Source organism: Sitodiplosis mosellana, unplaced genomic scaffold (genome assembly GCF_009176505.1).
Source record: "Sitodiplosis mosellana isolate CC-2019 unplaced genomic scaffold, AAFC_SMos_1.0 Smas_scaffold_6113, whole genome shotgun sequence".
Classification (NCBI taxonomy): domain Eukaryota; kingdom Metazoa; phylum Arthropoda; class Insecta; order Diptera; family Cecidomyiidae; genus Sitodiplosis; species Sitodiplosis mosellana.
This window is the reverse complement of record NW_022601354.1, coordinates 67,499-86,079: the sequence shown is the minus strand read 5'-3', so window position 1 is coordinate 86,079 and position 18,581 is coordinate 67,499. Positions and strand designations below refer to the sequence as shown.

General features: G+C 35.3%; 1 protein-coding gene across 1 annotated transcript; it reads left to right on the top strand.

Annotated features, from left to right (window-relative positions):
• The first annotated feature begins 616 nt into the window (after positions 1-616).
• On the top strand, positions 617-3,302 carry LOC129573818 (uncharacterized). Its single transcript, XM_055454926.1, has 2 exons — positions 617-2,480; positions 2,592-3,302. The coding sequence occupies exons 1-2, from the start codon at positions 617-619 to the stop codon at positions 3,149-3,151; spliced, it is 2,424 nt and encodes an 807-aa protein (XP_055310901.1). The 3' UTR covers positions 3,152-3,302.
• The last annotated feature ends 15,279 nt before the right edge of the window (positions 3,303-18,581 follow it).

Sequence of the window (18,581 nt, the reverse complement as noted above, 5' to 3'; positions counted from 1 at the left end):
TCAACATGGCGCATACATCGTTGTACACCTGGTGTACTTTTTTTCATGGGAATGACACTTTTATAGACTCAAGCATATGCACTTTTCTATTTTTTCATGGCTACAGTGGCTACAATCACTGTCCACTGTTCGCTGTACAACTCGCTCACACGTTCGCAACATTATTGAACGTGTGAGCGAATCGCGAACAACAACCGGTGCATATGCAGGCTTGCCACACGTTAGCTATTTTAGCTATTTTCGACTATTTTAAAAACCGTAGCTATTTTCAGCTATTTCACGAAAAATTTGCTATTTTCAGCTATTTTGAAATTTATGATGAAAATAAAGAATTAACGGTATTGAAATGCAATATGATCAACATGAATCATCGAAATCTCTGGGAAATCAAACAAATACAGCTGTTGAATTTACTGACGATAAAATTCGTTTTGTTTATTGTTGATATACTTCGTTGAAACATACGATAATCAATGTATATATTGGTTGGCTTTTTTGCTAACTCAGCAAAGAATTATTTTGCTTGGTTTGTCATTATAAGTAACGTTTCGAATTGAAGACAATTGCGCGAAATTATTTCAATTATCATATGATTGAATTCAGTCGTCTTTCAGCAATGAGTGCCAAAGGAACTAAATTCAGCCAAGAATGGCTAAAGCGATCAGTGGAATTCGAAGGCAAAAATATCGAACTTAAAAGTATTTTTTCTCGTCACAGTGAAGTTGAGGTAACGTGTTTGGTATGCCCGGCAACAGTTCACGTTCAGAGCAAAGGATTTGCTGCATTAGAACAACACATGGGCACGGTTAAACATAAGAATCAAATGAAAACGAAATTCAATGAATTGCAACAAAAGTTGGATTTTGATGTCGCGTCGAATCAATCGACAAGTAGCAGTTTGGAAGCAACGAAATGGAAAATGCTTGCACCGAAAGAACAAACAACAAGAGCGGAATTATTAATTCTACTCAACGGTTTATCAAACAACTGTTCGCTAAATGCATTCGATAATTTGGGATCTGTGTTAAAATTCGCAATCAGTGACTCAGAAATACTTAAATCGCTTACATTGAATCGAACAAAGGCAACCTATATTTTGAACTTCGCGCTCGGGCCGTATTTCTACAAGAAAGTGATTAAGGATATCAATAGGCAGTTGTACTTCACACTGCTGTTCGATGAAACTGTAAACAGTGCAAACAAGAAAGAACTACAAATCCGCATTCGCTATTTTTCTAATAGTTTACAGCGAGCAGTAACGCGTCACCTGCAAACATTTTATTTGGGCACTGCCACAGCGAAAATTATCGTTTCAAAGCTGATTCAAGCCATCAATGATGCCAATCTGTCGATTAATAATTTATTAATGCTACGAATGGATGGACCGAAAACCAATGATCTTGTAAAGACAACAATCAACAATGAATTGCTCGTGAATCGCAAAGTGAATTTGTTCGATATTGGTTCGTGTAATTTGCATGTTGTTCACAACAGTTTCTCGAAAGGATTGAAGGCTTGTGGTGATAAATTGACGGACTTGATCATTCAGACATTCAACTGGTTCGACGGATTTCCAGCGCGGCGCGAAAAATTCGAAAATGTGTGTAAACAAAAAGAAATCGAATGCAAATTATTGATTAAACACGTCGATATTCGGTGGCTTACGCTATTGGCGGCAGCAGAACGGTTTTTGTATTTACTGCCAGCAATACGATCATATTTCATGAACATGAAAAAAGCTGAAACGAAGGGCATTCATTACAGAAACATTTCCGGATATTTACGAGAAGCAGGAACAAATGACGTTGAATTGAATCTCTTATTGATAATTGAGAGCGCCACCTTGTTCAACGATTTTCTTGTGAAATTCCAATGCACTGGAACATTAATTCACACAATGTTTGACAGTTTGAAAAGTTTACTTTTATTGATAGCAACCAAAATCTGCAAACAGTACGAAATCGACATTGATATTCAAACGGTTTTCAACGCAGAAAACTTACTTGATCCGAGCAAAATCATTTTATCAAATGCCATCAAAAATCGAATCGATAAGCTTAAGCGCCAAGAAGACGATGAAACTATTGAAGGATCGTTCAAAAAGTTATATCAACAGCATTATTTAAGTGCCGCGCAATATCTCATCCAAAAAGTTAATTGGGAAAATATTAAACTGCTCCGAATTTTATCACCGGCATACCTATCGAAAGAGCATATCGCTGACACATTGATCTTGGACAAAATATTGGAACATATGGCGGAAGATGGCAATATGAATCACAATAAATTGCGTGACGAATATAAATTGGTTAAAGTCGAAATAAAATCAATGAAACAAGCTGATGTGGTCAACAGTGACAGAGACGTAGATTCATTCTGGGCTCAGTTTTTCCAGTCAAATGGTGATAAATATCCACATTTTAATCACTTCATGAAATCGCTGCTATCAGCTAGCCATGGACAAATGGACGTAGAAAGAGGTTTGTGTACATTTAGTGGTTTTGATTTTGTGCATTTAGTCGATTGTTAATTATATATTATGGTTTCATTTCGATTGTAAACAATGTTTTTTTTATATTCATTTTTAAAAGGCTTCAGCTCGTCTTCTTTGATTTTAACTGAAGATCGTGCGAAAATGAGCGAGCTAACGTTGAATGCGCGAATTAACACATTAGAGGCAATCAGAAGCGTTGGAAATGATGTCACAAAAATATTCATCGACACAGATCTTATCGCAATGGCTCAAAATGCACGCAAACAATACCAAATTTATTTGGATGAAGAGAAAAAGAAACGAGAAGAAGAAGAAAGAAGTAAACAAAAACAAAGAGAGGCGATCGAGCAAGAGCAATTGGAACGCAGTAAACGTAGACTCGAAAATGATGAGTTGACGGAAAAAATCAACGAAGCAAAGAAACGATTTGATGATAAGAAATCGAGTATTGATGAGATAACTAGTGCTGCAGAAAATATGTTATCTACTGGATTAAAAACAAAAAACTTTGAAACAATGACAACCGCACAAGCTATGTTCGACAATGCAAAAAAACAACGCGAAGAACTACAAGCAATTCAAATCGAAATCGATAATCTGTCAAGAGCTAAAAGACAGAAGTCCGCCTTAATAAGTGGTTATTTTTCAAAGAAATAATGACCCGTCATTTTTTGCAGTGTCGAACATCGTTTATGTTTATAAACAAATGATATTAATATTGATATAGATCATTGGCATGCACTGTTTTCTTATTATTCATCAATAAAAAACGAAAAGAAACGAATATATGTTTATTGTTTGACCTTAGGAACGATTTTAATAACGGTTTGTATAGATATTTGCACTTTTCTTCGCTTTCAGCTTTTTTTGCTATTTCAAATTTTTTTTTTGCTTTTTCGACTATTTTTTTTTCAAAATCGTGTGGCAAGCCTGCATATGCATGTCTTCAAGCCTATGAAAATGTTGCTCGGACGTGTGAAACTTTAGCAAACATGTGACGGGCCTGGGTGAATATATTCAGTATCGAATTCTATACATCGTGCTTGTATGCTCGTATATGTTCAGAGGATGTTAAAGCCTAAAACCATGCGGTATACTCTTCGAGCTTTGGATTATTTGAGCCTCAAACAAAACAATTTCAATCCTATCGTTATTCGTTCCCTATAATAAAAAATTTAAAAATCTCTGGCCACATTCAAACATCAATAGCACTTGCATGTGAACCCTCTTGCCACTTAACGCCATGCAATTCGTTCATTACTCGAATCTCTCTTATCCAGTCGGATACATCATAATATTTGTATTGTTGTTGCTTTGAGTGATAATGAATAATTGCAGGTATAAAAAATACAGTAAATAACAAAACAAAACAAAAAGATAGAGGGACATTTAACCGAAAATCTGCATAATTCACTGACCGTCCAATTATTTTGGTTTCAGAACATAGACCAAACTTCAATTTTTTTTCTCGTTCTGATTTGTAAATTAATCCATGGAGATCAAACAACCATTGTTGTCTAATATAACTAATTCTGTTCTCTTATGGTATAATGGCAATGTGTGTAACTATACATGACCACTTTTCATTGCGGATTGGAAAAAGAATGTCAAAGTACTAATTATCGTTTTCGAACAGCAAGAAAGTGCCGAAAAATAAAGACTATAAAGAACCAAAACCTCCTTCTCCTGCCATATATTTGAGACGTCATTAAGCGATCGACATCGAAAATGTTCACCAACAATTGTTGTTTAATTGAAGCTTTCAAGTGTTTTCCAAACGTCGTGACGCAAGATATTTTTCCTTATTGTGGATGAATTTTCACAATACTTAATGGGAAATACAATTTCTAACGCATCCAGCATAAATACAGCGTCATTCAAAATGATATCAGTTATTTTGTGTGGTAGACCCACGGAAGCATGAGAGTCATGAGTCATTTTAATCTCGTCTAGAGTTTTTTCTTCATTTGATATTTACAATATACAGAGAATATGTGAATGAAAATTGAATCAAAAGTATAATGCAAGTATGGAATAATGTGTGTTTTTAACAGGAAAAATAACAAATCATCCTCACTGATGCACATCAAAGTAAATTCACGAAAATCACAGACCGACAAAGCTCGATAACAAATATTACGTTTTGATATTTTTATCTGATATTTTGATGGGATATTTGTGATGCGTTCACCAAGTGATACGCAGAATTCGATTCTATACATTAGTGCTGAGTTGTTATGTCTGTGGATGTTTGTTCGAGTGCAAAACGATCCACACAGTCAGTCTGATACATGCACACGCGCATACACTACACTCACTCAGCAGTAATAGATAGAGTCGAATTCTGCATATCGCTTGGTGAATGCATCACAATTATCGCATCAAAATATCCGATAATAATATTCAAGCGGATGTTATTATTTGTTGGCGATCTCTGCGAACAGACGACGCGAGCTCTTTCTAAGCGAGAGAATATGGAATCACAGAGAAATTAAAGAGTAAACATAATAGTCATGTTATATTCTTCTTTACTATTTTCTTAACATTGACAATTCCTTCTTCCAAACACTAGGTGGAAAAAACCTCCGCTAAATATTTAGACAATTGGTTACTCATCTCAAGTGATTACGTATGAAAACTCGTTATTTATATAGGCGGATTAAGTTGATATAGACATAAATTAGTAATCAGTTAGGAAGTTGTATATTCTTTTCAATTTTTGGCATTTCCAATAGCAACATCAAAGCGTCGTTTATTGTAATACGACATCGGCAAACACAATTGAATTAACGAATCAAACGTTAACAAAGAAAACACTTTGGTGGAATAAATGTATTTTATTATTTAGCATCGATGTTGATTCTGAAAATGAGAAACAATGACGTTTTTGTTTTTTTGCATGGAAAAGTTGAGTTTATTGAAGGATAATTGCTTGGAATTTACACTTTTTTACTATGAAATAAAATTATTCATCGTTATGAACAGATGAGTATGAGGATGAAAACGTTTTCATATCGAATGATGTACAAAAAATCATGAAATAAGAACATTAGTTAAAATTAAAAAGAAAATATTTCTGAGACATTGCTCACTTATTGTCATTGAACCTCAGGCATGCGGCTAGTATACCTTGAGTTTTTTTGCCTTGGGACCACACCTTTTTGCTAATATCCTTCCACATTCATCGATTTCACATTCCCAATCATTATTTAACAGCGCTCGAAAATCATCCAAAGCAGTGATCGCATTTTTATCGAATCTAAAGCGTCTCAGGTTTTGAAACTTGGACATGAAAAGAGCTGCTTCATTGGCCGAAAGTTTAAATCCACTTAATTTAATTGAAACAAGCAAAGGTAGTGATTTGGCTATTTTCGACTGTTCCATAGCACTTAAACTCTTAGTTTCAATGGTTAAACGCTCTATTGTAGGATGTTTATCAATGAAACTGAAGAACGCAGCATCCAATTTATTGGAAAATTTCATTCTTAATGTCGTAAGTTGGCTCAATGAAAATGGTATGATATCCTTACTGGAATTGGTGTCAAATATTCTCCCACTTTCCAAATTCATAACACTATCAAAAGGTTTAGAAGACAATGTTTCCACTTCAAGAGTGAGTATTTCCACTTTTTGTAAGGTTCTAGTTAAGGATATCGACGCGCTGGACTGTTTGTTCCAAACGAGAAACCATTTCAAATTAGGAAAGTGATTTGAAATGCCAGAAACGAATTCGTGGCTACAACTTCGGCAACTTAATTTTTGCATTTTCGGGAATAGCCTGTTAAGAGAGTTAACAGCAACATGACATGTAATCAAATCTACTCGTTTAACTTGAAAAAATGGTTTCAGCAGATGTTCCCAGCCCTTAAGACCTAGGGGCTTATTTGTCGTCACGAGTCAGCAAGACTCGTATGATTTTCATGTAAATTAAAAATGATTTGCGCTGAATTGCAAGGAAATCGCACTGACTCGCACCAATTTACGGAGATTCGTGAAGACTCGAACGAATTCATACAAATATATACACAAGTCATAGCATAGAAAGTGTATGGCATTTATAGCAAATCCGCGAGTCGATGCAAATCAGCTTATATACACATTGCAAACCATTCGGATCTCAGCTTGTGTTCTATAATTCTTTTCTTATTCTGTTTAATATAGGCAACTGGAATGGATGTGAATTGAAAATGAAATGTATTAAATTGACAATGGAACTAAGATCCACGAAATGTTCTATGAAACATACGAACTGCACTTATTTTCGGAATGGGCAAGTCAACCATTAATGATTTATAACAAGATTTGCCATACATCATATGAATATATGTGGAGAATGACTTAATGTGTTCAGTGTAAAAAAAATGCTTCGACACTTTTATTTTCATCAGATTGAATAGTTTGAATGAAGCATTTTGATGGATTCGGGAATTGTGATAAATCCATTTTGTGTTCAAATTCACGATTTTTTAGTTGATCTATATAACTTGACATATTCCGTATGAAGATTCGATGCGCTGCCAAAAATTTGGATGGAATAATATTTTCATAAATAGATTCAACTAACACTTCACGATTTTCGTTTATGAATTCCACCAATTTCAGCGATATTCTCTGTGTAAATAAGAGCCAAAGTCGATCGACAAGCAAAGACTGTTTTTTTCTCGGGATTTCAACACCCAAAACATCAAATACATTGTTGTCTGCCTTAAAAAAATAAAAAACATTTCGAAACCAACCATTTTCAAATTTTGTGTTAATTTTAATTTTCTTGCAGTCAAAATGTGACAACATAAATGTTTTTAATTACAAAAAGTTGATTTAGTAGTCGATTATTGAGTGAATTGTGAGTTCAACTGGCATGCTCGTTGAAATTTCATAGTTTCGTGCAGTGATTCGCCAATTTATATGAGAGACTCGTGAAGGACTCGCGAATCTTCATATAAACTCGTAAGATTCGTGCAGTTGCCTATATTTTTTGAAATGACTCGTGAGATTCGCACTGATTCACACTGATTCGTACGACACATAAGCCCCTAGCTTAAGACCATCTCTAATTGTCATCTCTGTTAAAGAGTCTGAACAATATTCGTTTAAGTAATTGATGACATGCTGATCGAGATCAGAATGCTTTTGTATTAAGTCTATACTGGAAGTCAAGTGGCCGAAGCAACGGATGAACTGTTAACTGGTTTTCAAGTCACGAATGGTAATCTGATAATAATTAATCTCAAATAGTCGATCGCGTGAAATGCATATGTCTTCTAAGTGCACTGTTTTTCGGCAATATTCTCGAACAAAAACGAAACTGGCCGCTTTGTTCAGTCGCTTGTTTGAGCTGGCTGCACTTAAGAAATCACCGAACTCCAAATACTCCAAGATACCCTCCAGACAGTCGATGTTTAGATCCGTTAATTTCATTTTGACGTCAACTCGCCTCGTCGATATTCCTGCTAAATGAAATTAAAATATATTCTGCAAATGAATTCTTGAAATGTATTCACTTTTTGAATGTCGAACCAAACCATTGCGAAAGAATTTCGGTTATTAAAGCTGTAATTATAACGAAAATACGTTTTTCTTTTTCGTATGGTAGACTAATATTGTTTTTGGTGACCGGATTCAAGTTCTACTTTTGCAACACTCTTGTTTAAATCTGGGATTCGTTCTTACCTGTTCAATTTCAATTCACAATCAATATTCACCCCTATACTACTATCTCTTTTTGAACGTCTTTTGAATAATCTGTTTGATCACTCAGACTTTTCGAATCGATCTTTTTTCGCTTTGTTGAAAATGACGATATGTTTGATCGAGAAGAACAGAATTTAAAAAAATTCAATATTTTCTACGGATTTTTTCTTGAATGAATCACTAGGAAAACAGTTTGAACGACACAAGCTACAGTTTCAACATTCTCTTCACAACTGCCATCAATGTGAGCACCGTCAGTTTTCTATGATGAGAAACAATCGAACAAAATGAAGTAATTAGTGGTGTTCAAATGCTAATATCCCAAACATGTGTTTTGAGATTGCTGAGCATCTCAGCATTTCGTGACATCAACTGAACACACTTCGGTCGAGTCGTTGCGGCTGCACGTAGCAACACACGCCACTGTATTATACAGTATGCGTCTTCGATATGCTCGGATATATCCGTGCCTTACGAAATGCCGAGATGCTCAGCAATCTTAAAACACATGTTTGTAATATCCGAAAGTTATTGTCATTCTGCAGGTAGAATCTGTTGTTCCTCGATGTTTAAAACAGCTCATTTCTTGACTCATTAGATTGTTATTGCTAAAAGGTTGTTTGAATTATTCGTTTAGCAAGAATATCCAAATGAAAATTCATTTTTAGCAGAGATGACTGAGCGCATACTCAGTTAAGCTGCACTGAAATCAGAGCCACCACATGAAATATATTGTGTTCATTAATACTATAGTGCACTATAGTGCGCTCACACGCAATTCCTAGAAGATGCAGTGCGCACACCGGCTCAATTTTTCAATTACTACGTTCGGGAGTTTCTTTTCCCAAATCTAGTGTCATGTACTATCAAAGAATAAAGTTCCCGACCATTTGACAGTTGTTGGCATCTCTGCGATTTTTGCAATACATTTATGTTCACTGGGACTCACTCACTAAATTGCTGCACAGTATATCTAGTAACAATTCAGTAGCAAGCGAGTTTTGCTGTGAGAAGCGATACACAACGCTTGTGTGTGTGTATTGGTCAACACTGGCAATAAAACGTCATTCCATTTCTTTGTCTCACTTTCTCATATACGTAATTGCTTAAACACTTCAGCAACACATTAATGTTTTTGTTCTCCATTTATCCCTTTCGTTCAACTGTGTGTATGTATTGGAAACGGATGACAAATATTAAGAAACGAATGGAAGGAGAAGCAAGCGATTTGCGACCGCGAGTCTAACAGCTAACACGCACACAAGTGTATAAAAATGACTGTTGACAATACTAAATATGTTTGTATTGGTTGTCATTTGAAATTCTTATTCATTCACATATATGCATCACATGTGAAGTCTTATGAGGATTCATATGAAGGGGAATCACATATGATTTTTTGTTGTTTTCAGGGCTCATTTTTTGAAATGAAATTCCCAAAAATTTTTCGGGACAATTTCAAACAATTTTTTTTAAAAATTTGTCACGTTTGTAAACACAATGTTTGTTTACATTGGATTTTTTTCGTACGCACACTTGCACATTTCATTATGCCTTATTTTGCTATTGATGATTCACGCGAATCATCTGTCAGTCGATATAGCGCAAATTTTCGTTCCGCATTAAAATTCCGTGCAATTATGAATCATAATTTATTACTGGAAATAAAATCGCGAATTGTTTCATTGAGGTTATATACCTCATTAACATTCGCACAAATAGCAGCTCAGTGCGATTGCAGCGTAGGTTAAATGTTTTTTCCTCGTTAAATATTGAATGTGACATTGAATATTCAATTTAGGTGACAACTGCCAAGTATTGGTGGAAGAGGCACGAAGAGGGTGGCGACCTAAATGAGCGCCCACGATCGGGTCGACCCAGTGTTTTGAGCGCAGAACAAGAAGCGGAGATTATCGAGCGCATTACCGAAAATCCATTTTTAACCGCTGTCAGTTTCGCTCGTGAATATGGCGTAAGTGCCCCCGTCATATCATCACTTTTTCGTCGTCATGGAATAAGATGTCGAATCGCTGCACATGAACTTCGCCTCACTCCTGAACACCGAATCAATCGTATGGCATTTTGTCAGATCATGCTCGAACAATGGGATGATGATAGACTTGAATCTATCATATTCAGTGACGAAAAATCCTTTTCCACTGATCCTTTTTGGCAAACAAAATGTTATCGTAAAGACAATACGAGATACGAACCAGAAAATTTGGTGGTGAAGGACAAAAGTGGACACATTACCCACAATTATTGGGGTGCCATTGGAATCGAAGGCCCAGTAACGCCCATTGTGCGAATTCGAGGACGATTGGATGCGCCCAAATATATGAGGCTTGTCAGGTCGTATGTCTGTCCAATGATGAACAGATTTGACGACAATGGCGATCGACGCATTTTCATGCAAGATAATGCGCCTCCACACAGCTGCTGCTACGATGGCTCTCTTCTCCCGTCAGCGGTTTGAATTGATGGAATGGCCACCCAAAAGCCCAGATCTCAATCCCATCGAGAATGTCTGGTCCAGGATGGCTTATGGTTGGCCACAAATTCATCCAAGAGATGACGCAAACTTGCATGCTGCGGTGGTAGAGCGTTGGAGAAGTGTTGGCGAAAGACAGCGTAAGATTATTTGAACAATACGCAAAACATTCTAAATAATACAATTGAATGTATTATTTTTAATTGTTTCCAGAAATGTTCCGTAATTTATACCGATCGCTGCGAAATCGATTCCAAGAAGTCATTGACAACGAGGGACGTACGATTTCATATTAATTTTTTCATTTTTTCATTTTTTTTCCTCTTGTTTTGCCCGCAATAGACATTCGAAATGTGGCCCTGCAAAAAATCATACATCTCTTATTTCATATCACACAGCCCTGAACGCTTGTAGCAACAGTTATCACTTCGAATACGCATTAACGCTTCACACAAATATGCGACGATTCTATTGTTCCCCTTATTCGCTGTTCTCATGTCTTTCGTTTCTTCGCTCTAATTGTGTGCGTGTGTTGAAAACGAATGTTGACCGAATCGCGCATTTGTTTTGATGCACAACGGTATCGCAAAACATGTTTGTGTGACGTTCAGCCGGTATATTTTATTCCAATAATATTTATATTGGACGATTCATTTTGAAAAATAATTGCATTTCGGAGATTCAGTTGAAAAAAATGTGTATCGAATTTGCGTTTTGTCATAATATTTTGGTTGTGATTTGCTTACTCTTTCGCCCAGCTGACAGTTCATACGCGCGAATTACGCTTACTCACAAACAAGATGCGTGACACATCAATAGAAAGACGAGCAAGCGAATTTCGACTGTGAGAAGGATTTGAAACAAAACGCTGTTCTCTTCATGTCTCACTTTCTTATATGCATTCAGTAGCACATCGATGTTCTTGCTCTCTTTTGCCTTTCGTCTGACGGTGTGCGGTGCGCGTGTATTGTTTCAACAAACAAAGTCACCGTCTATGCACACAATCGACGCGCGATGCTAAAAGCGAGGCGTGCAGGTGTATGTGTTTAAACAGGCCACAATGTGTCGTTGAATGTTATGTGTTTATTATAAACGTTTTTTGGTTGGCAGAACCATGCTTGTTTTTCAGCATTTATTATAAACGTCAAAGAGTCGGATACTTTATTCATCGTTTGTACGTATACTTTCTAAAAATTAATCGTTGACAAGATAGGCAAAAATGGAAACAAAATTTGCAGTTGGCAAAAAATGTAAAGTAGAACAAGAAAGAAAGCAAAAAATGAAACCATTGCTAGGGCATCTTTGAAAATACCACTCGTGTTCGTTGTGATACAAGAACTGAGCATGTTTGATGCACACAAATTCAGGTGTAGCCATTGCTAAGTGCACTTCAGTCAGTGCACTTCATGAGAAAGTTCGTGATGAATTAATTATCATAGCCCACTTCAGTCTGGAGTCAAATTGAAAAAACTGTTAGGAGTATGGGTTTATAGAATTAATTTGACACCATTTTCGGCGCTATCTCAATCAAAGAAGCCGTTTCAGTGTACTGAACACTGTTTCGCCAAATAATTGATTTTGTGACAAGATTCTTTCATAGTTTTTCCAAACTACATTTTCGGTGATTGTAAACTTAGGACCAATACTCCGTTTCTCTCTGGCAAACTAAAAATAGTTCTAAAAAATTGCTAGAGGAGCGGGATTTTGAATTGACAACGGCAGATGGGTGAAGGACCGAAAAATACAGAAATTTTTGCAATTTTCACTTTATTCATGAAGAAAGTATACATGAAATCATATTTGTTATTGTGAATACATGATTAAAACATTTGTATATCGAATGGTGTACAGAAAAAAGAAAATTGTGGCATCAAATCTGAATCAAAACGTATTTTATGTCACATTGTTGTCTTATTGTTCCCAAGATTGTTTGCTTAGTTCATCTTGGGTTTCTTCTCACTGGGACCACATCTTTCCACCGTTATCCTTCTAAGTCTATCGAATTCACATTCCCAATCATTACTCAATAGTGCTCGAAAATCATCATGAGCAGCGAACTCATTTATATCGAATGTGAAGTATTTTAGGTTTTGGAAATTGGACATGAACTGAGCTGCTTCATTAGCTGAAAGTTTGAATCTATAGAATCCAATTGAAGTAAGCAGCGGTAGTGATTTGGCTATTTTCGATTGTTCCCAAGCACTTAAACTGAAATCCCAAGTGTCAAGGAATTGACACGCAGATGGAACAAATAATCTGTCCTTAAGGTGTCCCTTCCATAAAAGCGACTCTACTTACTTGAAACACTTCGCAAATTCATTTTACAGCACTTCACAAAAAAGTAGGTACTTTGGTTCGATATTGCATTCTCACTCTACCAATAAGTGGATTTTTCTTCTTGGAATTGACACGCAGATGGAATAAATAATCTGTCCTTAAGGTGTCCCTTCCATAAAAGCGACTCCACTTACTTGAAACACTTCGCAAATTCATTTTACAGCACTTCACAAAAAAGTAGGTACTTTGGTTCGATATTGCATTCTCACTCAACCAATAAGTGGATTTTTCTTCTTGGAATTGACACGCAGATGGAATAAATAATCTGTCCTTAAGGTGTCCCTTCCATAAAAGCGACTCTACTTACCTAAAACCACACGTAGCACCATTTATCATCATTTTAAAAATTTTACCATTTTATGTCAACTCTAAACTTTTAAGAATTGAATTTTACTGACTTCCGGTCAAGATTTTTCAAGTCTGGAAGTCTTTTTCTTTAAGAACACTTCAGGGACAATTATTATAAACCATGGGATGCCTAACAGAAGCAACGGGTGTCGTTTTATTCCATATGTGCGGTAAATTGGAATGGCTCAAAAATTGAACCTCAAATTACGAGGAAACCAAACTGGTACACATCGTATTCGACTTTGGGACACTGTAGGACACCCAAAGTACAACAGATATAAACATATCTCAACCCTGAAATCTGAAGTCGGCGGCAGTTTGGGTATACATCCAAAAACATAGTTATTTTTTCAAGTTGGCCAAATGAAAAGGGAATTTCAATGATGTCATTGCTACGAAAATAGATCTTAAATTTTTTCACGTTTTCCAAATGTATTACACTATCAATAGGGTTAGAACACAATGTATCCACACAAAAACGGAGTGATTCAAGGTTTTGTAAGGTTCTAATCGCGTTCTGGAAATCACTTGAATATAAGTGAACATCATCTGTATAGATATACAATGACTTGAGTTGTGGATTCAAGTGCAGAATGGAAGCTAAACTATCACCGCAAGACGACGCGCTGGATTTTCTATCATGAATTTCCAAGGTTTCCAAATGAGGAAAGTGATTTGAAATGCCAGAAAGGAATTCATGGCTACAAAAACGGCATTCTAATTTAAACATTTTCGGGAATAATCTATTAAGAGATTCCTTGTCAGCAACATGACATCTAATCAAAGCTACCTTTTTAACTTTGGAAAAAGGTTTCTGGAGATGTTCCCATCCCTTAAGACCAATATATCTTATCCTTATCTCTATCAAAGAATCTGAACAATACTCGTTTATGTAATTGATGACATGTTGATCGAGATCAAATTGCATTTGAAGTAATGTTATATAGGAAGTCAAGTGTCCGAAGCATCGGATGAATTGTAAACTGCTTTTCAAGTCACCAATGAAAATCCATGGATAAGAGCTATCAATTTCAACTGATCGACAACGTAAAATATGCATTTTTTCGAAGGTTACTAGCTTTTGGCTATGTTTTCGAACGAAAATGAAATTGGCAGCTTTGTTCAGTCGCTTGTTTGAGCTTGCTGCACTTAAAAAGTCGCCGAACTCCAAATACTCCAAGATATTCTCCAGACAGTCGATGTTTAGATCCGTTAATTTCATTTTTGCGTCAACTCGCCTCGTCGATATTCCTGCAAAATGAAATTAAAATATATTCTGCAAACAAAGGTTGAATAAATGGGGCAACATTGTTGACAGCGCCACGCCAAAGCGGTAGCCCGGTCAACTACAGTCAGTCGTAACGCAAAGTGGCACAAGCATGTCCCATTCTCTGCATACAATCGTTGCGTTCATACGCGTGTGTATGCGAAAAATGGTACAAGCTTGTGCCACTTTGCGTTGCGATTGACGTATGCTTCTGATTGAAAAATAACCAGATTAAAGTTAACTAGAACCAAATGAAAAGTAGATTCAAAAAAAATTAGAAAACATATTTCCTGAAAAAGTACCTTTTCTACTTATATTTGGCAAAATTTAAAAAAAATCATAGAGTTGGTTTCGCTGCAATAAGGCTTTGAAATGGATTGTTCAAAATTATTTTCTACTTTCATTCTGACTAAACAACAAAGTCTTGTTGCAGCAAAACAAAGACTATGATTTCTCTAAGACTTGGTTGAATATAAGTAGAAATTATACTTTATTAAAAAATATATCTCTCAAATTATTTGGAATAAATTTTCATTTGGTTTTAGTTCATTTTAATTGGTTTTTTTTTCGAACACAAGCATACGTCAATGCGTTGCAGTAGTAATCAAGTGACAACCAACGTGAAGTTGGCTGCGTTGCCCGGTATTAGGGTTTAAAAACGCGTTATTTTTTTCAGTGTTTCCTAAAAACGTTTTTTTACAGATCCGTTATATAACGCCCAAAAAACGTTTTTTTCGTTTTTTATCGTTATTACTGCGGTATTTTGGACTGTCAAAAAAAACACAACAGAAAAATAACGTTTTTTTTAACACCGTTTGCGGTATTTGTCGAAACGTTTGTAAACCCTACCCGGTATGCATTATGTTCACCCTTTGTCTGCAAATGAATTCTTAAAATGTATTCACTTTATGAAAATCGAAATGAACCACAGCGAAGGAATTTCGATTTTTAAAACTGTGAATAAAAACAACAAAAATACGTTTCGTGCAATAGATCAATATTCTATTTTTGGCGAAAGAATTCAATTTCCACCTTTGAAACATTTCTTGTTTAAATCTGGGATTCGTTCTTACCTGTTCAATTTAAATTTCACAATCAATATTCACCCCTTTACAACTATTGCCTAATAAACGTCTTTTAAATCATCTGTTTGATCAGACTTTTCGAATTGATCTTTTTTCGCTTTGTTGAAAATGACGATATGTTTGATCGAAAAGAACAGAATATAAAAAAAAATTCAATATTTTCTACTGATTTTTTCTTGAATGAATCACTAGGAAAAAAGTTTCAGCGACACAAGCTACAGCTTCAACAATCTCTTCACAACTGCCATCAATGTGAGCACCGTCAGCTTTGTATGATGAGAAACAATTGAACAAAATGAAGTACCTAGAAGTGTTTAAATGCTAATACCTGAAAGTTATCTTCATTCCACAGGTAAAATCTGTTCTTACTCAATGTACCGAGCCTAAATCAACATATTTTGTAGTTCATTAGATATGGTATTGCTAAAAGGTTATTTGAATTATCCAATGGGAACAAACAGCCGATGTAAATACATTGATGACACCGTATGAACTTTCTTCTAAAACTTTACGAATAAAGCATGAGAATAAAGCGTGGCGCCACTATCTTTCCCAAATATATCATTGAAGTCAATTGAATACATAAGAGTTCAAAAGTGCAGCGATAGATGGCGCCTCTATGAATCCTATACGCAGCTTACTTACTGAATATGGCCCATTTGGAATTATCCGTTTACCAAGAATAGTCAAATGAACATACAGTTTAAGTCGAAAAACGATACTTTTAGGTGCATATGTTTGAAGAAATGATTCAACACTATTTTTGGTGTGATGAAGAAGCCGTTGCGGACGCAAAAAAAGTGATAACAATTTCAGAAAATCATTTCGCAGCGATTTACAATTACTTTCAGTGAAGAACAAATAAGCTGGCTAATTAGCCGCATAAGTGTATACTGGCTAACGAATGTATAGACCAACTGGGTGTGTTTAGTTGGAAGTAACTAATACCACACATTTGAACTAACGTTTGTGACTGACATTCAACTCAGAGTTTACATAGAACCAAACATCGATTTTTTTTATTAAGATGTTTTTTTTGAAAAATAGTAATAATTCAAATTATAAAAATGACTTTTATGAAGTATAGTAATTTTCATTTTAATTTGTATGATTTGAATCAGAATACTCAAATCAAAAATTATTGTACATTGAATGTACTCATTTCACACAGATAGCTGGCTAACGATTGGCTTACACTAGTTGTTGGTGTAAACCAAGGCTAAGATAATGCTGGCTAACGAAAAACCGTCACTGATTACTTTTTTACAATCTTTTAACCAATCTCCGGATCGATCCATTATGATTTACTAAAATTGGTATCACTTTTTTTGCGTTCGCTTTCGTCAAGGGGAATGACGTCGGAAGAAGTTTTTTATTTTATATGAATGTACCAAAAAGCGCAGAGCTTGGCTGACTTAACTCAGCTGCAGATACGAGCTCTGAGGATATGAAGAGGTGTTGGAATGCTGAATATTTTTGTAAATACCCGCTGTTTTTATCAGAGATGGTTCATTGTTTATCGCAGGTATACGTAAATGTATATTGGTATATGTTGAAACATATACCTTTGCGTTGGGGTCACGCGTCAGCTAATACTTCAGTGCCAGCGGACACGTTATTTAACGCAAAGGTATATCAATGTCTATACCCGGTATGGAGAATACGTTGGTATTGAATCAATACTATTGATATACATTTACTCTAGGGGAATATCACGCTCCTGAATCTTGTGAGATATTTGAGATATTTGAAATAAACATCAATTGTATGACATATTTTCGAATATTTCGAATGAATAAATCAGATTTTTGTGGATTTTGGAGATATTTGAGATTTTTTGCATTAAATCCGAATAAATACATTTAAATATCATTCATAATCACAAAAATCCACAATATTCCGCCGTATCCACAAATATCAACCATATTTCATACGACAGATTCTTAGAGATAAATTGGATTTTTTTGAAATATTTGAAATAATTTAAGCGTGATATTCCCCTAGCATTTACTCCATCTCTGGTTTTTATTAACGTTATATTAAACAACATCGAATACCACACATCAATTAACGAACAGAACATTGCTTAGTAAAGCATTTCGTTGGAATGGATAATTCAAAATTGGCGTTGATTTTTTGCATTAAAATGTAAAGTTTATTAATGAAATGTATACAATTTCCACTTTTCATTAAGAAGGTTTATGAAATTGTATTTTTATTATGAACATGAAGACAAAAACATTTGTATATCAAAAGACGTACAAAAAAAAGGAGAAAATTGCGGAATGTCAACATTAATTAAATGGCATTTTTTGTTACATTATTTACTTATTATTCCTAGGACTGTGTGGTTAGTTTATCTTACGTTTCTTCTCCCTGGGTTTGCATCTTTCCACTGATATCTTCCCATAATAATTTTTACATTCCCAATCATCATTCAATAGTGCCCGAAAGTCATCATGAACAGCGAACTCATATATATTGAATGTGAAGTATTTTAGGTTTTGGAAATTAGACATGAACTGAGCTGCTTCATTGGCTGTTAGTTTGCATCTATTGAGCCTAATTGAAGAAAGCAAAGGAAGTGATTTGGCTATTTTCGATTGTTCCCAAGCACTTAAACTGAAATCCCAAGCACTTAAACTGGAAGATCCAAGGGTTAAATCTCTATTGTATGATGTTTATAAATGAAACTGAAGAGCGCAATATTCCTTATGCTGAAACAATCCACGTTTAATGTTTGAAGCTGGCCAAATGAAAAGGGGATTTCAATGATGTCATTACTAAGTTGTATACTGAAGCCAAATGTTTTTACACTTTCCAAATCAATTACACTATCAATAGGGTTAGAAGACAATGTAACCACCT